Here is a 23,007-nt window from a genome sequence, read left to right on the forward strand (position 1 = left end):
ACGGCACCCTGGCTTGTACCAGAAATAGCAGCCAGCAGGAGCAGGGAAGTGATCGTCCCCCTGTACTGGGCACTGGTGAGGCCGCACCTCGAGTCCTGTGTTCAGTTTTGGGCCCCTCACTACAGGAAAGACATGGAGGTGCTGGAGCGTGTCCAGAGAAGGGCAACCGAGTTGGTGAGGGGCCTGGAGCACAAGTCTGATGAGGAGCGGCTGAGGGAACTGGGGCTGTTTAGTCTGGAGAAGAGGAGGCTGAGGGGAGACCTTATCGCTCTCTACAACTACCTGAAAGGAGGCTGTAGCGAGGTGGGTGCTGGTCTCTTCTGTCAGGTGGCTGGAGATAGGACAAGAGAAAATGGCCTCAAGTTGTGGCAAGGGAGGTTTAGGTTGGATATTAGGAAAAATTTCTTTACTGAAAGGGTTGTCAGACATTGGAACAGGCTGCCCAGGGAAGTGGTTGAATCACCATCCCTGGAGGTATTCAAAAAGCGCATAGACAAGGTACTCCAGAACATGGTTTAATGGGCATGGATGATGCTTGGACTCGATGATGTTGAAGGTCTTTTCCAACATAAATGATTCTATGATTCCATGATTCTAATTCCATTATTGTTTGAGATATTACCAGGGGAAATATTAGATAAAAAATCTGCAGATTGTACAAGTAAATTAATTTAAAAAAAAAACAGGCACAGGCCACAGTACTTAAGAGAGATTTAGTAAGAATGTACAAATGGACAACATGATATCAAATGAAAATTCAATAGTGACAAACACAATATAAGAAACATTGGAGACAAAAATGTAAATTATCCATACACCTTCAAAGGGTCTAAATTAATTTCATCAGCTCAGGAAAAGCACCTTTGCATGAATGTAGGCAGCTCATTGAATACCTCTGGTAAACATGCTGCATAGCCATGAAAGCATGTAAAATGTTACAATGGTCAGGCAAGAGATAATAATATTAAACAAATCTGTGGAATATCTCCATGTGGCACCTTTCATCCAGTTCCAGATCCTCTCTCAAATTTTCCATTTTTGATGGAGGTAAAAAGACCAAAATGAGAGAGGGAGCCTACACGCTGCACTAATAATAGGAAACATATCTGCACACAGAGTATGATGTAGCACAACTCTAAGCAAGTTTCTGAGGACAAAAATTTTAGAAAAAGGATTAACTGTGCAAGGATAGTAAAAGTTTACAAACGCTGTTGTATATTTCTATATGCAAAAGTTAATACTAAAATGTCTTCTGTCTTTGGAAAGGATAGCTTATTCCAGGTCTATCTTCAACCATTAAAGATGCAGATGGCACCCACTGAGGACATATGAGTCCGCATCTGCTTGCTGTTCATCTACTTCCACCTTCCTCTTCGGCATTTCATTCTCATCACCTCTAGATATAAGGTATACTATTAGATCTATATCAGGTCTGATCCAGAATGGGAATTCTTATGTACCTATGCATTTATTTTGAAGAACAAAAAAACCTACAAAGTCAAACCATTATTTTATTCCAGATTAAATCTTCTGGAGTTCAAAAAAAGTTGTTCCACTGTCTCACAGAAAATTATTAGTTAAACTAGAGATGCTTAAGATTGTTAGAATGGAAATTATCAGAGAGAAAACTAGAATGGATAGTATTGGAAAGAAAATGGGAGGAGAGGATATTGACTGAAAGCTTCGAGAGCCATAAATAGCAATCCATTAATAACTTTCCTCCCATTTTCTTGTCAGTGGCAGCATACAGTAGCCACGAAGTAGGTCTAGTGTCTCAGCAGTAGAGGAAGTGTACCCTAGCTGGACTGATCAAAAGGGTGGACAGAACCTGAAACATATAAATGGCAAACAAGCAGCAGCAGCCACCCAGGATTGTTTGGCAACTTCCAGGGGAAAACCCCTGACTGGATGTCATGGTTTAACTCGAGCTGGCAACTATGCAGATGCTCACTCATCTCCCTCACAGTGGGATGGGGAGAGAATCAGAAGGGTATAAGTGAGAAAATTAATGGGTTGAGATAAAGACAGTTTAATAGGTAAAGCAAAAGCACAAGCAAAACAAAACAAGGAATTAATTCCCCACTTCCCATGGGCAGGCAGGTGTTCAGCCATCTCCAGGACAGCAGGGCTCCATCACGCCTAACGGGGACTTGGGAAGACAAACGCCATCACTCCGAACATCCCCCCTTCCTCATTCTTCTCCCCACCTTTATATGCTAAGCATGGCGTCCTATGGTCTGGAATATCCCTTGGGTCAGTTGGGGTCAGCTGTCCCAGCTATGTCCCCTCCCAGCTCCTTGTGCCCCCCCAGCCTGCTCGCTGGTGGGGTGGGGGGAGAAGCAGCAAAGCCCTTGGCTCTGTGTGAGCACCGCTCAGCAGGAACGAAAACATCCCTGTGTTATCAGCACTGTTTCCAGCACAATTCCAAAACTTAGCCCCATACTAGCTACTATGAAGAAAATGAACTGTACCCCAGCCAAAACCAGCACACTGGAATAAGGTGAGATATCTATGGGAAGAACTGTGATCTTGCAATACCCCCTGGAAAGGCAGAGAGAACCTGAGACACTTCTCCATCGACCTCCCAGAACTAGAACACCTAGTCTGGGGGACCAAAGAAAAACCTAACCTAGGAAAAACAGCTTGAAAGATCTATCCCGTAGTTCCCCCATGCTGACATAGCAGAGGTAGAGTGGCAGTAAAAGGATTTGCTGCCCAATGTCTTCAGCTAAAGTCACAGACTTGGCCACCAAGGTACCCACTTTCTATTCTGCCAGACCTCAAACCAGAGAAAGCAAAGTGAGACCAGGGCTCTCAACTGCTGATGGAGGGGCCGGCTGGGGGACCCCAGAGCTCCCACTAGGAAGGGCCACGTATGAATAAATGGGAGGTGGGTACATAAATGGGATGGGGATATAACTTTGGAAAGAGTGGTTAATCTAAAATTTTTTATACAGCTGCTTGAGACTTCCAAGGCCCTCCTGCAAGGAAAAATGGAATTCCTGTTCCGAATTTATTAGAAGGATTAGGAACTCCTCTGTAGTTGTTTATATGAATTGCCCTATGCAGAGCTGACTCTAGCAATACGACAATCTGCAGTGAAGTCCCTGAGGGGTTGATGATGAAAAATAGAGATGGTATTTCTGCCACATAGACCACATTGCAAAGGGGCATGTCGAGGGGTGGAAAGCCTATAAATAGACCCAATTTTAATACTTTTACAAATGGCTTGAGAACAAAAAGTAGAGCACGTTAATGAAATCTGCAAATAGTATTCGGGCACATTCTGTAAAAGATTATTAAACGTACTGTAAAAGGAAAAACTAAATTAATTTCATGCATGGAATAATAGAAGTGGCATGAAGTTTTTTACTGTAAGACTTCTGGGACTGACACCCTAAAATTCCTGCTGTAATGTATGTATGTATGTGTATCAGGCACTTTGGGGATGATTAAGCCACTAAAACGATGCAGATGTGAAACCAGTGGAGGCAATTTTACAGCTTTGGTCTATACATTTCCAAAACAGCTACAGAAAAAGCAATGCCCTTGTAAAACGTAGTCTGGAGTATCACCATTCTGGTGATCATTTTTTGAGATAGATGAACTCGTGTTAGAACAGGAGAAGCACTATTTGTGGGAAGGAACTTATTTATGGGAAGAAAACTCCTCTAATTCTATATGAACTCACAAAATGAAGAATAAGGGCAATATAACTTTCTAAATATACCTAGAATAAACATGAGGAAGGAAGAAAATCTAATTGGGATAAAGAACAGTATCTATTCCTGTGCCAGCAAGCTAGCAGCAAATAGAGTGAAAGTAAATAAGCTGGAAGTCAGAAGGATTTACAACTCTGAAAAGTCAAACTCTGGAATAGCTGTTCAATTAGAGATGTGAGGACAAGAAACTTAACTCACCTTAGACACTATTAGCTTATGCATGGCTGCACATGACTCTGCAATGTGAGAGGCTTAAACTTAGAACTGTAAGGCACTTCTGATTTATCATGTTCCTCTCATAGATTTTTCCTGGTTGACTTCATTAGGCTGTCATAGATCTGGTCATACCAATTATCCAGATGGACAATACTAACCTCTGATAAGGCTAGCAAAAACTGAAGCTGCTAAAGGATCTTTCTAATGTCTCAACACAGCAGGAAAATGAATACTTTTTTTTCCAATAAAACAGTCAAATCCACCTCAGACTAACGTAAGAGTTCATGTCTAACAGTGCAGTGTTGTGGTGTGTTACAGAAGCCGGTAGGGAGGTGCAAAACAGAGGCAAGACTTTCATTGGTTCAAAACCACGGTGATAGTGGTTATCCACCCTGGAAACATGGCAGGTGAGAGTGATGCCCACAGTTCATACTAACCCATCACCCAGGAATCTCCTTCTAAGGCACACTGTGCCTTCAGAGCAGGGTCAGAGCAGAACGATTTCAGAGGCCAGACTAGAGAGAGCATCAGTACTGTAGCCTATGCTAATCAAAAGAATGACTTAATGTTGAGTGAATGACACTTACATTAAACAAGTAAGTGTCTAGAGACAGTAGCCTAAAATACACTGGTGCTGCATTGATCCCTGTTGGGTTGGCAAGTTTGCCTTCACAACGGTCTTGAGATGAAAGAAGCAGTAAGCTGGCAATCCAAGTTGGCATTTTGTGTGCTTGAACACAGATATCTGCAGCATGAAGATTTTTAAGTGTTTGTTACAGACAAGATAAAACAAGGCTAGTTTAAGCTATCATCCTACCATTTACTGTACTGGTGAATTGTTCCCGAATACCCCAGAAGACCATGGTAGAGGCAGCACAGAGGCTGTGTGAAGGAAAGCCCACAAGTTTTCCAAATGTTTAGTGTAATTTATTGCTGATAAACTTCCAAGTATGAACCATAAGCAACATGTTCTGGTCAACCAGTCATAAATCCTAAAGATAACGTTGAAGATCAAAATAGCTAAACTCAGTGACTGTTATGTTCAGCTCCCCATTTCTCAGTACACTGAAGTGCTAACTGACACAGCGGTTGCTAGACAAGCAGAGCCAGGAAGAAATGGAACATAAGCAGATACAAAAACAAACACAGTACGTTTCCTCTAAAATAATTAATTCAGTCACTTGTTTTAAACAATGCTTAAGCTCTTACTATTACAGCTTCAAATACAGGAATAAGTGTCACAAGATGCCAAAAGTCTAGATCCAGTCACACTGTCCACCTAGCCTACATTTTTTTCCTCTCCTGACATTTTGTCTCCTGGTGTCAATCATATTTACCCCAATATAATGCCTTGCTTGTGAAAAGCCAGGTTAAGTGAGAGGTGCGTGCCTCAATTCTTGGGCGGAATATTAGTTTAATAAACACTGAGTGTGACTCAGTCGTCTGTGTGTCTGACATCCTCCTGAATTCCCCTTCTGCAGGCTGCTGTTGTGGCAACTCGACAGCCACTCTAGTTGTTTTGTGGCTGCTCCTGGCCACTGTCACTGTTCACTGCTCTGACAGCGTCACTGGTACTGCACACACACAACTACACAACACACCAATTCTCTATAACCTCATTCTTATCCCCTGTATCTCTGTCTGCATACCACTGGTTAATATGGTTTGTACCCTCCTTGCAGTAAGACCCAGTCTTACAATGTGGAGGTTGTTCACTTAAATACCTAATATTTTACCTCTTCCCAGTTAACCTCACTTACAACACATTCCATCCCTAGTCAAACTCCATTCTTAACAAACTGAGAACTTGAAATGAATTACTTGAATGGCTAATATAGCTTTGCAGCATTGCGTACTGTTGCTTTGTAAGAAGTAAACTGAAGAGCAAATGTCTACTTCAGAGTGTGAACAACCTGAAGGAACTCTTCTTCAGATACCTAATAAGCTTATTTTCAATTATGCCAATGAAGCTCACATTGTCTTTACTTGCAGTTGTAGACCTTCAGTGCTGCTACAGATAGACCCCAGAAATCAAGTCAAGACCCATAAAATAAGACACACAGCAAAAATTTGAAGCCTGGTTTAAGCCCCTCACCAGAGAAATGCAGGAGACCAGAGCAGTGCAAGAACGGGCAGGCAAAGACAGGTACTGTCCCAGAATTCCTGGAATCTGTTTAATCATTTTCATTTATCCTGCACTTCCTCAACAAGAAAGGTAAGGTTCCTACTATGGACAATCTGCTTCTCTCACAGACCTCCAATTTAGAGTTGGATCTTAATTTATTCACGAAAAAGACTTTGGAAAATAACAAGAAGAGTACCATTCTCTGCATCCTGAAGGAAAGCAGGAGTAACGGAGAAATGGATGGTGATTGCAGAGACTTCAGCCAGAAGCAAAAGCTGTGAGGGGCTGGGGCATGCTCTGGAGGATGAGTAGTGCAGTCCAGTCACATGTGAGAGCTGTGAGGGAAAGGATTGTTCTGAGATCCAACTCTGAGATTAATTGCTCCCAAGCTTGCCACTTGAAAGCTTGCAATTATCATCGTGCTTTCATACTAGTGATCCACTTCCTTACTGACTTTGATTTCCTTACCTCACCTAACTTAGCACTCAGTCACTTCTGTTTCCTTACCTTAGACTTTGTCAGATGCTCCCGACTACAACAGATCTTCCCTTGTGTTACTGTGCGTGTGCATAGGGCTGCCTGATTAACACATATTTAAAACAAAGCAAAACAAAAAAACCTAATTCATGACTGTGTTACTACCAACTGTTGGCTCATTTTCCTTAACATTTTAATCTTTAGCCAACACTAGCACTAGTTGGATGTTTTCAGCTGTGGAAGAAAGCAAGCTACAGAAGGACTGCTAGAGCAGCAAGCACAGGCTCCACTACCGACAACACTCTGGCAGCAGCCCAAAAGCTTTGAACTATTTTAGGAGTATTAACACCACAAAAGAGGGAAGCGTTAAGGAAGAATGTGATGCATCTTTTTTAGCCAACAGCAGAAATAGCTTCAGCGTTCACTCTGACAAGATAAATGAACAATCAGCTTTTCTAAGAGTAGCCAAGAGAACATTAAGATTGTAATATAGCTGAGAGAAAATGTGACTACTTGAACATGTTCATTTTTGCTGCAGATTCCTCCACTCAGTCCTTGCACTGAAAATGAGGGCAAGATGCACCTGATGATATGGTAAAATGCAAGATTTTATCTGCACATATTGTATTGATTTGTGAAAAAAGAGTGGATTTAATGAACATGCTGCTTTCAAAGTATGCTCAAATAGACAGACAACTTCAGGAGAAGGGAAAGATACAGACTGATCAAACCACTGTCTATTCAGGGAACTGACAGATGGATCCTAAGGTGTCATACCTTACGTGAGATGGAATAACCACCACACCAGTATAGACTGAGGCCTGAAGAAAAAAGGACTCTGGAGGTCCTGGTGGACTGTGTCACGGACAGTAAGAGCAAGGCCACTCCATGAGGGCAGATAAACTGGGAACCAAGGCTGACCACAGGACAGGCAGGGCAGTGCCCTCAGCAACCAGGGTGCAGTTCCATAGGATTTGGGCAGGGCTGGGTTGGTGACAGGTCTTCTTGAGAGTCCAAGACAAGGTGAGATAATGAGTCAGGTCCAGGGTCCAGGCAGCAAGTCCAGCCAGGAACAGCAGAAGACAGTCAGAGACAAGGTCCACTCGGGAGACAGGGTTGGAGACAAGGCTATATATTTACATAGGTCCATCCAGGAAGGCCAACCGATAAGCCAAGACAACATGAGACAGGACTTGGCACAGGTAAACCTACAGTACTGCACATGCTGAAGTCTCAGGTGAGGATGTCAGGGCAACTAATGCCCAGTTGTGCACTTTACATGGCCCTGAGAGATACCAACCTAAACATAAGAAGCGAGCAGAATGCCACAGCAGTGAGCAAGGCTACCTTTATAAAGACATACTAGGTTCTTTTTACAGGCATGAAGCCAGTAGATCAAGAGAATTATTAGTCCTCTTTACTCAGCACTTGTTAGATCACATCTGGAAAACCACACCACACTTTGGGCCCCCAGTATGAGAAAGAAGCTGACAAATTGCAGTGAGTGCAGCTGAGGGCAATCAAGATGGTGAGGGGGTGGGAGCACATACCCTGTGAGGAGAGGCTGAGGGAACTGCATTCAGTCAGAAGGCTTGAGGGGGAACCCAAGAGCTTCCGTCCAGTACCTGAACTTGTCAAGAAAATGGAGCAAAACTCTCCACTGAGGTGCATGGTAGCAGGATGAGAGGCAATAGTCACATGGGAAAGTTCTGATTTAAGGGAAAAAGACTTCACCGTGACAACAATCAAGTATTGGCACAGGTTGCCCACATAAGTTGGCCATATTCTTGGAGGTTTTCAAGACCCTGCTGGACAAAGCCCTAAGCAACTTGGTCATAAGGCTGAAGAAGCAGGTTGGTCTAGAGACTGCTTGAGCCCCCCCCCAACCTGAACAGTAATATTCTGTTCTATTGCTCCTATGGCTATTCAAGCGTGCTGCTGAACACACAAGTCCACAGGACAATGAAGGACCTTTAAGCATGCTGAGGAAGTTGTTGAAGAATCTCATTTCGAATACAAGCTACAAGTACAGAAATACTCAACTGAAGTAGTCCTTTACTGAACACAGAATTCTTTAAAATAGCTTTTTCCATACTCTTCAGGTTTTTTTGAAATTACCTCTTTGTACACAAACTTCTAAGTCTTTAGCTCTTGTTTTGCTGTTCTTTAGAGTAAGACTGATTGTACATTGCACTGTTTGCCCAATATACACACTTCAGGACTTAAGTACTTTCACTACCTTCGAACTCCTCCGCCCCTGACTGTTGGTTTAATTTTCCTTATACTCATCTCTCCTTTCAGTGCAGCCCTGCTGATCTCCCCACATTCTTCAACTGTGAAGTTGAATGTTACCCTGAAAGACACTTAATGTTTTAGCATGAATTACACTACCTCCTAGGTAAACCACATCAATCTTTTACATGGTTCTATTGCCACTTCTGATTCTTGTCTAGTAGTGAGCACCATGCCCCCTTCAGCATTGAAAGCTGTCATTTCTTGGGAGAAAAATACTTGCATTCTTTTGAATACAAAAGATGTGTTTCTCGCTGTCATCCCATTTCCTTGACCCTTTCTTCTGCCTTTGGCTATCACGTTGTATCACCTGCATGGAAACATTGCACATTTACACCCAGTTTATGTGAACAGTCTGTGAGCATGCAAGACTCCTATCATCCTGCTCAGTTAGCTGGTATCTTCCAAGCTTTGTGCAAGTTCAGCACTAGAGGTATGCTAGTATCTTCTCAAGGTTGGGACGATGGGAGAACTATGGTTGGAAACACCAGACTGCTGTTACGAGTAGAGCAGTCCAGCGGGATCTGGGGAACAAAACAGCCGACGCTGCTCAGTGGCCTGCACTGCGAGGGACTTACTCTGGAGGAGATCTAGCCTGGTCCTATGCACTGAATACACCTTGGCAGTTGCAGACCTTCCAGTTTAGTTTCATCTGAAGGTACCAAAGCTCCAAGTCTGCTCCAGTGTGCAAACAGAAGTGGAAACCATCAGATTTGTTTAAAAGGCAAACTCCTAAACCAATACGGAATGCCGGCGAAGGCACAATCCGAGAGTCCTTTCGCTCCCACAGGTGTACAGAACAACGTTCTCTCCAGCACAGTTTTCAGAGGTGACCCTGCCTTGTAACTCACATCCAGTAACGTGAGGCAAGCTCCAGATGGAGTGAGGTGGGAAAAAAAGGGCATTCTAGATCACTTTTAAACCTGGGCTGCCCTAGAGCAGCTCCGTTTGTAAAGCCGCTGGCCACCTTCCCCACTCCCCACCGCTTCCTAAGCTGCATTTTAAAAGCGAGTCCTTCTCCCCCCCGCTAAAAAGCTGCGAGCACCTCTCAGCACAAGAAACGGCAAGCAGCAGTCGCCCGCGGTCTCGCTAACGCCCGGTACGCCCCGGGGAAGCACGACCGCACCGGGCAGCCCCAGACGAGGCTCACGCTCCGGTCTCGCCCTGCCCTCCCGGCGCTACCACCTCAACCGGCGCTCCCGCAGCCGGCCCGGGCGGCCGTGCAGCGCTCGCTCCTCCACCCACACGCAGAGCGGGCGCAGCCGCCCGCCCCGGCAGGTGGGGCGGACTCGAACCGGCGGCCCCAGGCGGAGGCGGTGGCGGGCCCCGCCCCGGGACTCCGCAGGTCCCGCCGCGTGCGCCGGGCCCGCCCCGGAGGCGGGAAGGGAGGAAGGTGCGCGGCGCGCAGGGGTGGGGGCTGTCTCCGGCGGCCCCCCCTGGCTGGCGGCCGGCGGTCGCGCTGAGGCGGCGGCGGCGGCGCCGTCTATCGCCTCCGTGCCGGGGCCGGGCCGGGCCGCGCCGCGCCCGGGATTGGCTGCGCGGCCGCCTCGTCCCAGAATGCAGCGCATGGCGCGTCATTGAAGAGAGACCATGATGGCGGCGGCCGCGGCGGCGGGGGGGGCCCCCGAGGTGATCGCCCAGCTGGAGAACGCGGCCAAAGTGCTGATGGTGAGGCGGGCGGCGGCACGCGCCGCGCCCTGAAGCGGCGCCTCAGCGGCGGGGGCGCCCGCGCCGGCCCCTTCTCTCCGCGCGCACCCCCCCCCCCCTCCTCCCCCCCGCCTCCCCTTCCCGCCGCCCGCGGAGCCTCCCGCCGCCCTCGCCCCTCAGGCGCGGCGCCCCCCCCCCCCCCCTCCCCCCCGCCGCCCCCTCCCCGCCTCCTGCCCGCTCCCCGGCCGGCCTCTCCCTCCGCGGGCGGCTCGTCCTGTCAGCCCGCAGCTGCGGTCGGCCCCCGCCGCGCCGGTCCTCCATGTGCCGCCCGCTGACCCCCGGTCCCGGGCGGGCTGCCCGCTCGCCGGGCTTCCCGCCCCGGCGGGCCGTCCCGTCCCCTCACGCCCCCGTCCCCCTCACCGCCATTGTCCGCCACGGAAGCCCTCGCCGAAGTTGCCAGGGAGCGAATCTCCCTCCCGGCGGCGGGGGCCGGGGTCCCGGGGCGCTTGGCGGGGCGGTGGGAGGTCGCGCCCGGTCCCCGGCCCAAGGAGGGGGGTGTGGGGCGGCGATGGGGCACCGCGGGCAGCGTGGAGGCCACCTCAGAAGTGCCGCGAACCGCGGGCTGAGCGCCGCTCGTTTCCAGAGTTTTCCTTCCAGTGGAGGAGCAGGGAGCAGCCAGAGGCTCGGGGTGCTGCTGCTGCTGCCGCGTTGAAGCAAAGCGATTAATCTCTTCGTTACCAGTGAACTGTTCGTGCTGACCGTGAACGTGTTGTGTATTGTTTTCCGTGGCTGCGTGGAAAAGAAGGTCCGCACGGCAGAGATCAGAAATGCGGTGGGCCTGAACGGCTGTAGCGAGCGGTGGTGTTTAAACATCTTGGGCGTGCATCCTTGTAAAAGTTTTTTGTTTGTTTGAATGGAAGGCTGTATGTTGGCCGGTGTCGGTTTAGATGTCTTGCTTACAGATCTTGTCAAAATGTCTAGCTGAAAGCCTTCCCCACAAAATTTATCTTGCCAAAATGTCATTCCAACAGAAATAAAATTTGTAAGTTGTTGATATTAAAGAGATTTCAAAAGACCCAAGCAAATAGTAGGAATTTTGCCTGGTGTTGATAATGGGTCAGTGGCCAGAGCCTGAAGCACTGCAGTTTAATGTCTAGCTGAAGCAGCCTGACTGTAAAGCAACAGGCGATTGATTAGCTTTACTCGCAGGCGTCCTCATCAAAATACATGTGTGTTACTCCTTGTGAAGTCAAAACCTGAAAAATGTTGGCTATGTTTCCAAACAGGAGAGTAAAGGTAGATAGCTCAGCAGTGAGCACTAATCCTTTTAGGAAAAAAAAAAACCCTCAAAAGTATGCAAACTGTGATGCATTTTAAGCTTTGAGCTGCTTTTGATTCATGCATGCCTTTGCAAAATGTAACTGTGTAGATTATTGGAGGTTCTCATCATGTCTGTGTATCTCAGTTTTAAAAATAATGCACTTGCTGTAATTACCAGAAGTGTTTGACTGAGTAGGGGAAATATGTAGTAAGTATTACTATAAGGCAGAACACGTGTGTGGAAGGAAGCTGACAGTTAGGTAGTTTTCAGTATCAAACTGATAGCACACGGAGTGGCATCTCCGAAGTTTTGCATCTGTGCTAGAAAACTTAATGTTACTTGTGTTGGCATCATTTCCCTACCATAGCCCTGCTATCGAGAGAGAGAGAAACGCAACTTAATGTGGAGTTAGAGGTAAAAAAAAAAAAAAAAGTTAATACAATGAAAAGATGCAAGCCTCTTATGGTAATGTTTGTGCTTCTGTTGAAGAATAGGTGCTAAACTTAATGGTAAAAATACGTCTTGGGTCTGCAAGCACATGGTTGTTAGGATCTGTGTTGAATTTCAAGCTTCCTGTCTCCCTCCAGCCTCTGACAGTATAAAAGCTGACTTGTTGCAGTCATTAGCTTTTTTCTTGTTCTTTTTTCTTTTCCACAGCTGCTCTTGGAAGTTTCACTGGCAACAGTGAACTGACAAGAATTAATTGGATGGCTCTTCCCGAGGAAGCCGCATAAAACAGATATTTACTAAAGCTATCTGTAAGGCTGAGGACCCAGAATCAGGCTTTAAGCTGGGCTGGCTGTACAAGAGTTGCGACAACTGTTTAGGGTTATTGCTCCGTGGTTCTTCTCAAAAATCATGAAGTCTTTGGAGTGATGGAGGAGAGGAGTGCAGCTTGCCGGGTGCTTTACAAAGGTGGATGTGAGACCCTAGAGACTGAAAGGGTTATGTGCTCTGCTTCTGTTCTTTCTCACTAGCAGCTGTGGCAAAACAAGGGCTGTTTCAGGACCGCACCTGGACAGCGATGATCTTAATTTAATTTAGCCAGAGGACTGTACTGTTTGGTAAAATCTGATAAAAAGTCTACTTGGGGATGAGGGCAAGTAACTGTGTGTGGCAGCTGGGAGGTGTGAACTGATCAAGCAAACTGGCAGAATCACTTAGGAAGGTATTTCCGTAAAAATCTGATGACTTGGGGGAGGGTGGTGAACCTGGTGCTCCTAACGGAGGTCATGAGTAGAGGTTGGCACCTTGCACTGGAGCCACACTTGAAGCGATGGGAAAGGGCAGAGCTGTGAATGGTCTGACAATAGATGGCAGCAAGTTTTAACTGGGCAGGAGGTTGTGGAGGGATTCAGCTGATTTTCCTGGGGCAGTCTGCGGTAGCTGAGGCAGTAGCAATCCTTGCAAAGTACAGTTGGCTAGGGAGGCGTCAAAGGTGGTGCAGTGTATCTGAGGATGGAGCAGGGAGTGGTGGATACTTGTCTTGATTTCAAACTGAAATACTGAGAATAGTGGAGTAGAGGAATTCAGACATGCTAATAAAAGAAACCCTGAATGTGTTTAACTTTCCTGCAGGGTAAGTATGGATTACTGTGAGCTCTCTAAATCTTTGATAAGTATTTTCATAATTCTTGTTTGTTTTTTTTTTTTATTGCATTGAGTTAGTTAGTTTTCCCTTGGAAAACTCCCTTTTATAAGTCAGATAAGAGATATATTAGTTCTGATCTCATAAATCACTGATCTTTATGGACTTTACAAACCATGGCGTGCAGTGTATGAAAACTGCAAAGATTCAATCTGTTCTATCATCAGGCTCCTCTACAGCTGTATAGAAATGCTTTTCCTTTGTTACCAATAATACCTTTCAACAGGTTCTAGGTAGCCCAATTTCAAAAGACACAGTTTGGAAAATGATTGAAATTTGGTATAAGTTGAAGAGTTATAAAGTATGAAGCTTGAGTTGTCATTAGCTGCCAAATATGACTTTGAATGCTGGTCCTGTGACACTTTTCTTTGGTGTGTGTAAGTGTATTTGCTATATTAAAAAGTGCGTGCTTTTTGTGTACTTAATTCCTTTCCAACAAAGCTAAATGGTGTGTACTTGAAGAAAGGTTCCCGTAGTGCCTCGCAACTTAAAGCGTAGAAAGCTGTGCAGTTTTTCAGTGCTACAGGCTGGTAAACACCTTTGACCTGTGAGACTTTGGCTTGGTGAAGAGCATACACCAGCATCTGTATGAACCAAATGAATTTACTGCTACTCTATTTCCAACTGGCATGGCATCTTGTAACCAAATGTATATAGTTCCTATCTATTACGTTCTGCTTAGCTCAGATTGTAATTAATGCTGAATATAATTAGTATCAGTTAAGCACTGTTTTAATAACTGTCTTCACAGATGAGAGAAGACATAGGTTGTGTTATTAAGGAAAGTAATGTAAATGTTATCCCATAGGTGAGAGGATGAAGTAGGAAGCATGTGTAAGACTGTTTAGTTATTGCCAAGAGTTTATTAAAGCAGGCTGAAATTTTTTAGCATATGATGTTCTTTGACATCTAAATGTAAATACAGAGGTTGCAGCTTGTTCCCCCTGCCCCCCTCCAAAAAGGGGTGCTGTGTTCCTACCTGCAGCTCCACTTTCTCCCTTTTGACCCTGTGCTGAACATATTGATATTGCTGAGATGACGTAGGAATTAAACAAGGGAATGGACTTCTGTCAGGTTAGCAAGATGAATTGGCTATCTGTGCAGCCATTTAGGTTGCAGAGCTAGCACAGGGCGGGTGGGACGGCTGAAATTAGATTGTTGGATATGTACAGGACTGGTCTGCCCCTATTAGCAGTGGTGAGCTGTCAGGTTGGCTCAAGTGTATCATATACCTTCACTGTACAATTTACTTGTTAACTCAGACTGCCTTGGTATCAGAAATGCCAGACTTTTCTTAGAGGTGCACAGTGAAAAGACAAGAGGTTACAAGTTTCGGGAAGGGAAATTCCAGCTGGAGAAAAGGTAAAAAAAATAATAAAAAAATCACGGTAAGTGTGGCTGGTGAAGGCAGTAGATCACGCTACCTGGAGAGGCTATGGGATCTCCCATCTTTGGAGATATTTGAAACTTGACTGAACAAGGCCCTGAACAACCTTATCTAACTTTGAAACAGGTTAGATCCCCTGCTTTTGGGCAGGGCATTGAGCAAAGTGAGGTCCAGAGGTCCCTGTCATCCTAAGCTGTTCTATGCAGTATGGGTCTGGGTAGCATTAACAGGTTCAAGAACATTTGAGCAAAGACTTTTGCAGAAGGATTCCCTTCTTTAAAAGTTTGTAAATGTTCTCCTTTCTCTGTGGTATGTTTTGGGGATGGTGGGGGAGTCACACATCACTATCTTTTCAGGGTACTAAAGTTTGTGGCTTATCCTGCTCTTTTGAGGGAGGTTTCAGGCTAAAGTTGGGTAGTCTGACAACAGTCATGCAAACTTCTCTTTTAGATGTTGAAATAAGCTTATGGAAACATATTTTTGTCCTTAAAATCCAAGACCAAATTGTTTATATCATCTACCCTGACAATTAGTATGGTTGGCTTTTTTTGACCTGCCTTTCTTGGAGTTCAGGGCTGTGACAGTGCTCCTTCTGTGGGGAAGTTCAATTTCTCATTGCAACCTGTCTTCATTGTGGGGCAGTCTTTCAGATTGTGAAGCTTAACTAATAGTAAGGGTGAAAGGGGGAGATGGACTAGCTCTGATTTTGTTATGGCAGGTTACCTGTTGGAAGAAATCAGACAAATGAGTCATTCCAATGCTGAGAAGATTTGCTGAAGTCCTCCAAGTCATCACCCAGCAAAACAAGCTGGATATGTGCTATATTATGGCTGGATTAGCCCAAACATCTCCCCAGCTGAGTTCTGTTTTCAGTGATGGCCCGTAGCTGCTGATTTAGAGAAAGGGTCTGAAAAATAAGGGTAATTCTTTCACTAGTATACACTTTACCTTATTTGAATTAGTAATTTCAAGAGCTTGAGGTAGCATTGTTGTGTTTACTGATTGTTGATCAACTTTTCTTCCATGAATATGTCCAGTTGTTTCTGGAATGCATTTATATTTTTTATTTTCTTTGTTTTTATATTATACTTGTCTGGAAATAATGAGATTCACAGGTGTTTTTGGAAAAAACCCAACATTATGTTATTTGCGAGAAGCCTGCTTTTTGATCATTTCATTTATTTTTGAATTATGAGAAATACCTGATCATTGTGATTTTTCTTCTATGGTATCCTTTGTGGTTTTTATAGCTCTCCATCACATTGCATCCTCCAGTCATCTGTTAGCTAAACTGAAGGGTCTTGTCAGTTTTTGATGTGGAAGATTCCCCATACATCTCATGATTCCTGTACTCCTCTGTAGCTTTTTAGATTTATGATACCGTTTTTGAGATGGACTGACTAAAACTGCATTCTTCTGTGATGTGGGTACTTGAGGATTTTAGATGATTGCAAATTTATGGTATTCTTCTGTATTCCTTTCCTAGTAGTACTTAACATTGTGCTTTTCTTTATTACTTCAGAGTAGCAAGGTAATGTTTTTCAGAGGACTATGCCCAAGCCATCCGGATCTTTTTCTGGAGTGGTACTAAGTAATTTAGAGTCTATCATGTATAGTTTTTCCTCCTTTTGCTTAAGAACTGGTATGGTTGGTGCATTTTACAGGCACACGGTTCAGATTACAGTTTGGGAGATAAGTACGTGCAGCATGCTAATGAAACTTTTACCTGGGAACTGAGAACAAACGTGCGTGGAGCACACCCGAAGCACACAGTACTAAGGGTGAGGAGTTGAGAATAGGAATGTGAAGATTGGTACAGATTCTGGTATCTTTGAAGAGCAAACATACCATCTGATGAAATGAAAATCTAGTGAAATGGGATTCTTCACGCTTAGGGTTTATTTCCCCTGACTGTTTCACAGAGGGAGTATTCATCTTTTTGAATCAAGATGATGTTTCACACTCATTTGGCATGTCACCGTTGCATTGGCATATTTCTATATTTTGTTCTGAGTCATCAGTGAAAATACTGGTGTGTCTGCTCCTAGATTCATCCGCTGGGGAGCTTCATTAGTCTGTAACTCCATCTGGATAATTCTTCAGGCACTACCTACTGCTGTCTTCCTTTTAACCTGCTTCCTAAGAGTCTTATCCTTGTTGCGCTAATCTGTGTTCATTAGTTAATTAACAGCTTTCCATATGGAGGGGTAGAAGAAATCCTCTTGATTATTAAGTTGAGCTGATGCTGTCACAAGCAGCTAAATAAAATATTCCTTTTCATCAATTTCTGACACTGTTCTGATACTAAAAGTCTGTGTGGATTAGGCGTACATAAGATCTCCAGTTCTGTGTCCAGGCTTGATATAGGAGTGGCATTCTGGATTTTGATGTTCATGCCCTTTTCCATTTTACTAAGGGAAAATGTATTCCTCGTATCTATCTCCTGCTTTCCTTGGCTTCCCCAGAACCAAACAACTGAGGAACTGAGGCCTGTGTTGACGCAGTGACCTGGTAGAGGGAATGCAGTAACATTTGGAGAAATTTTGATGTGTAGTGGGTTGTATGAGTGGCATAAAACCATGTATGTGCTGGGAGTTGTGCTGTAGAAGCGAGGGTGTCAGATCTGGGCTGTAGGAGACATTGATACGAGTCCTCAGTTCTTTTTCATCCCTTTAAAGTCTGTCTAAAATATCCTGTTCAACAGGGAGTAGTTGTTCAAATAGGAATTTTAAGAAATGGGGAAAACTGGCAGAAGGATGTATTTTAAATAATCCCTCTTCTTTCCCCTTTCTGCCTCCCAAAGAGGAAAACCCCAAACTTTCCTACTTTTGAGATTTAATGATGAATGGCAGCTGTACAGTGCTGCCTTTGGCTCTAAGAAAACATAGAGTAGTAGTACACCCACCTGTGTGGCTGCATAGTGAACCTGATTGGGAAGTGGATGCAGGGAGAAAAGGGTTTTTTAATTCAGGTAATTTTCACTGTGTTGCGTTATAAACAATTTTGCTACCTTGGCTGAGATGAAAAAGCTTGCATATGCTCCTAAAAGAAACTTTGGTCAATTTATGCTGTCAAACCACTTGGGAAGTAGCAGATATAATTCTCTTTGTCTTCAGATGAAGACTGATTTTTTTTTTTTTTTTTATTGAAAATACACTTAAAGTTATTTGGATTAATATAGGAGCAATTGAATAATGTTTTATTGCTTTTGTTACTCTAGAAGGCAGGTAAGTTGGTTTAGTGGTGTCTACCAAATTCAAAATCTATGGAACTATAGAAGTGAATATGAAGAAAGTCTAAAGATATATCATGGTTTGTGCTGAAATTATGAATTTCAGTATTTATAGTCATGCAGTCCAGCTGTGTTATGTGCAGCTGTGCAAAATGGTAGAGGCACAGCTGTAGTAGTGTTGAAAATATGCCTTATGCCAGGGTCTCCTGAAGGCTTTGTATAATTAATTTGTGGCTGTGAAATCAATAAAGTGCAGAAAAGTGTTTTGCCATGGAATTTTACTGTTTATGATGGTGGTCCCTGGGATTTCAAAAGGCTTGGCCAAGGTGAAGAACATCTGCAGTCCTAGGCTTGTAAGTGTAACGCAGACATAGGCTATGTTTTCACAGAAACCTAAACCAGCCTAACAGTGAGTGGCTGAGGAAAATCATTACTTGTCTTTTTGCTGGATTGATTAACTGCTAGTTTAGTGAGCTGGACTGGCTTATGGAAGGACCTGCCAGTTGCCAAAGCTAGCACGAGGTAATGTTTGTCTAGGAATGGAGAGGAGTTAGCGTGGTTGGAAGGAGAGAAGGAAGGTGTCTGTCACTGCATTGCCTCTCTGGGAACCACAGCCTTGTTGTTCTGGAGAGGCAGCCCCTGTTCATTATCAACTTAGACTAGGATCCAGGTAATGAAGGAAAAGAATAATGTCAGCATCCTTCACGAACGTGTTTTGAAATCCATCCATGGGAAGAGCTGCAGAGAAGTTACACGGTGTTTTTGAGGTACGAGTAGACTGGAATGCTTAGAGTGCTGGTGTTTTGAGGGAGTTCCTGTAGTATGGCATTAAGACTGTGTTGGAGTGAGTGGTATATTCTTTGACTTTTTATTTCCAGTTTTTCAGAAATGCGTAACTTGATAGCTTTTAAGACACCAAGAGGTGGTTGAACCATGTTTAATCAGCTCTCCAGGTTGCTTTGGAAGGACCTTGAATTTGACTCTTCCACATCACAAGTAAATGTGGCTGCTGAAGTTTTTGCTCCAGCAACAGGTGAAGTAGGGCAGAGGCAGTTCACAGAATTCAAAAAACAGGTTGCAGCATCATTAACACAAAGTCTGAAAAACCAGTACCTGGGTGTACTCCAGAGGCTGGTGCATTGGCCTGTGCCACAGGGCATCCATGGCTCTGGGACTTAAGCGTTGGTTTGTACAGAGATCAATGGTGCAATTGGATAACAACCAACATTGAATTATATCATCCTTTATTATTATTAAACAGTATTCTAGCTATTGTCAATTGTGGCATTAGTGATGATATGCAAACAGTATCAAAGCTAACAAACAGCAGAAACAATTTTACAAACACAAACCACGTTGGCTCATACACGCGCTTGTTGAGGAGTTACTGCAGAACTGCCACCTTTCTGTCACGTGGAAGCACAAGAGCAGTCATACCTCCATGCACTGCCTGCCTGGGGACAGGGGGAAGGTTCCATGCTGGTGATGTGGGGGCAAGCGTCATCCCCTCTGGACCAGGATCTACTTGTGTAGCTTCTGCCTTGGGCACTCAGCGAGGGCTTTTCTCTTTTTGGTGCTTTTGTCTGGCTCTGCAAATAGGTGATCTTCAAGGTTTTGGAATGAACTTCCCCAAACTTGATCTGCCACAGCTTGGGCTTGTATCAGTGCTCTTGGCATCATATTGGCCCTTAAGTCAGTTCCTCTTTTGTCTTGCCATGACTTTACCCAGGCATCGTTGGTGCTGGCAGACCCTGCCTACCTGCTGTGGGTTTCACCTTACAGCTCAGTTAGTTTCCTCTTATGTTACACCCCTCATCTTAAAGCTACATTTTACACATTTGTCACTGCTAGTTTTCATGAGGACTTCTCCACAGCATCTGTATGAACATGTGTATGCAGTAACTGGAGATCCCCAAATGGGAGATGGGATCTGTATCTCAGTTGCAACAGGACTGCATCCCTGGAGGGGGAAAAACGTGTTCCCCCTTGCAGCTACAGATGCCAGTTTGATATTAGGTGCCTTAAAGCTGAATTTCTGTGTTGTTAAAGCAATGGCTGAAAAGCATTTACTTTAAACTTCACTGATCTTATGTGCAAACAGAGCTTTGGGTGTTTTCTGCACTGGTCATAGTTTGGGTTTGGTTTTTTTTTATTTATTAAGGTCTTAAGTGTTCACATTTAGCTTAGCTTTATCATCTCTTCAGTCACTGACTTCTACTATTTGCTTTGCTAATAATGTTGTTGCTATTTGACTTTTCTTTCAACCATGCTTTTTTGGTAGCTTCCCAGATGGCTACATCTTGCATCGATATTGAGAAAATGTGCAAATAGATTTACAAACATGTACACTCCTCTCTGGTTAAGAAAACATGAATAGTGCTTTCCTTACCTGTCAACAGCAACAACAAAAGCCCGACCCAAAACCCAAACATGCTTCTTCCTGAAAGAATTAGGGAGGCTTAGCTGCAAAGCCTTTATTTTGTAAGGTTGTTTTAAGTGGGATTAAAAACAGATGTTGGGTAGCTTCAGGATAATGAATTGTTTAGTGGGGGATATACAAATATTAAACTCTAATATCGAGAAATGACAATATTGTTTCTGGAGCTATTCTCCTGTTCATGTTACAATAACATTCCCTCTAACAGTGCTGAGAATAAAATACATAATTATGACCACATTTCTTCACAATCGGTTTTCAGTAAGTATCTGGAGCCCTGTGACTGTGCAGAACTTGAGACTTAGCTAATTTATGCAGGTTTCTTAGAGCAAACTTAAGCACTTTAAGGGAGTCTTAAAAATTGCCTTTCTAATTAAAACCCAAAAATTTGTGTGTGTGTGTAATAAAAAAAAAATTCTTCATAAAAAATACTTTTCAGAAGAGGATTTCTCAAAATATGTATCATGTCTGCTCCTCTGTATATTGGAGGATGGACACAGAGATAAAACTCCTTCGGTAATGTGGTCCAGGCTGTATCTGCAAGAGCAGAACAAAGTAGTGAAACAAGGGAAAAGTAAATGACATCCTACCTTCTCAAGTATGTACAATTCTAGATATACTTTTGCCATTTCCCAGTAATGGCCAAAATGTTAGGGAAAGGAGATTTTTCTAGGTGTTCAGTGAAAGTCCATAATTTTTCCTGGTTTTGAGTGAAGTTACTTCAAAAAATCCTTCAATTTCACAATTTCTCTTGGCTTCCTTATCCTCCAGGCTAACTTAGGTGATGAGCTTCCTTCTCTGTCCTCTGTTCTGTTGCTTTTTTTTGCTAAACCTTGATTTCATGTCTCTGTAGCTACATTTCTGTTTGCTTACGTGATTCGGGAATTGTATTTTGTGTGTATTTTACTTGTGTCTGCCTGCAAGTTTCCATTAATGCCCTAACAGCTAAAAGACATTAATAAAGTTAGGTGTTTTAGGCCGTGCCATTTTGAAAGTACACTAAGCCAGAGGAGTCCTCCATATCAAATTTAGATAAACTTAGAAAACTTTAAAAATTCCCTTATCTTGCTTTTAATCAACTCCTTCTAAATAACTAAGATGGGACAAAATGGTTTTGAAATTTTAGCAAGATTGATGGAGGAGGAAGTGCTAAAACCTGAATTTTGGCAGGGAAGCTGGCTGCCCTGTGTGTCTGCCTGCATTAGCTTGGTGGGAGGATACTTTTGTGATAGGGTGCAAAGCCTAAAACTCTCAGAAACCAAAATGCATCACGGTCTCAGTTTAAAGCTTTCAAAGCTTTTAAAGAGTGGTGACATTTAACTTCTGTGTTGGGGGGTCCGTGTGAGGCAGATGGGGGGTTACCCGTGTGATGTCCTGTTACCCCTGTGATGTCCTACTCCATCCGCACATGCTTACTAGAAGGCTACATGTGAGTACAAATAATGCCACCCTTGCAACAACGGGTGGTTATAGCTGTTCTCTCAGCGAGTATAATTTGAAATTGGACAGTAGGAAAAAATAGATACTATAAGACACTTCTTCACATATGGGTAATACTAAAGTTTCTCTTGCAAGAGGAGAGCAGTTGCTGACCATGACCTTGATAAATGGGTTATATATCATGTACATCTCAACTTGTGAACTTTGGAAAATAAGTATTGCCATTACCAGCATTATTATGATCTGCTGTCTAGTAGAAGAGGGGCCACAATGGTTCTTTCTTTACTTAAAACTTTGTCTTGAAATTCACTGTCACAATCTTGGCATTTTTTGTTAAGCTGTGTCTATACTGTCTTATAGGTACAGAAATAGGCAATACAGAGATGAGCTACTTGAATCTTACAGTCGAGTTGCAATTAGGCTTTCAGGGGTATGGATGGGCTAGGGTCCTGTCTCTTGCTGGAGAACCAGGACCTGTCATGGGAGGAGTCCGCCCTGCAGTGGAGACTGTGGTGTATGTTGATGCTGAGACCCCCCTACTTCCCACCCAGTAGGATAACAGACTTGGGGTCTGAACTTGGGACCCATTTATCTTCCATGCCTGCTTGCGGGGGAAAGAGAGAAGCACCTGTAGTTGGTGGGAGCTGAGGGAATAATTTGGTTTGTTTCACCAACCCTTCTCCTTGCTGCAGGGTGAGGAGGCCAAGTCCAGTCCAGTTCCAGGAGACAGTCAGAGGAAGGAAGGAAGCAGGAGAGCAGACCTTGAGGCTAGTGTGAGTGCAGTTGTAGTAAGGGCACTTTATGACTTTTTGTGTCCTTTAGTAATGTATATTTTTAGGGTTCCTGTGCTACTGTAGTAGTGATGTGAGATTTCTGCTGAAGTCAAAGCAAGCTGATTTTATTTGTTAACATTAAATGGTTTAAAAAGATTTGGAACAGTGAGGTTTTCCATAACTGTTCTGTGTAGTTATGAAGTTTTTCTTATCTTTGTCCTTCTCTTCCATATTGAGTAGCTCTTGTTCTGTCTTGACTGAGCTTTCTCTGGTCTGCATGGGTTGACTTC

At 44.0% G+C, this 23,007-nt stretch overlaps 1 protein-coding gene and 1 long non-coding RNA gene across 5 annotated transcripts in view; one reads left to right on the forward strand and one right to left on the reverse strand.

The window, feature by feature from the left end:
- Positions 1–23,007, reverse strand: part of LOC126048201 (uncharacterized) — a 566,030-nt gene that overhangs the window by 186,645 nt on the left and 356,378 nt on the right. The gene's annotated exons all lie outside the window — the stretch shown is intronic.
- XPO4 (exportin 4) overlaps positions 10,352–23,007 on the forward strand; it is an 82,368-nt gene continuing 69,712 nt past the window's right edge. For 3 of the 4 annotated variants that reach the window (XM_049822790.1, XM_049822793.1, XM_049822794.1), the window contains exon 1: positions 10,352–10,500. In XM_049822790.1, coding sequence (XP_049678747.1) covers positions 10,423–10,500 — 78 coding nt within the window. In that variant the 5' untranslated portion in view covers positions 10,352–10,422. Of the gene's footprint in view, positions 10,501–11,274; positions 11,285–23,007 lie in introns of those variants that run through there. The other variant, XM_049822791.1, reaches the window with a different exon arrangement.

The sequence above is a fragment of the Accipiter gentilis genome, chromosome 19 (assembly GCF_929443795.1).
Source record: "Accipiter gentilis chromosome 19, bAccGen1.1, whole genome shotgun sequence".
Taxonomy (NCBI): Eukaryota; Metazoa; Chordata; class Aves; order Accipitriformes; family Accipitridae; genus Astur; species Astur gentilis.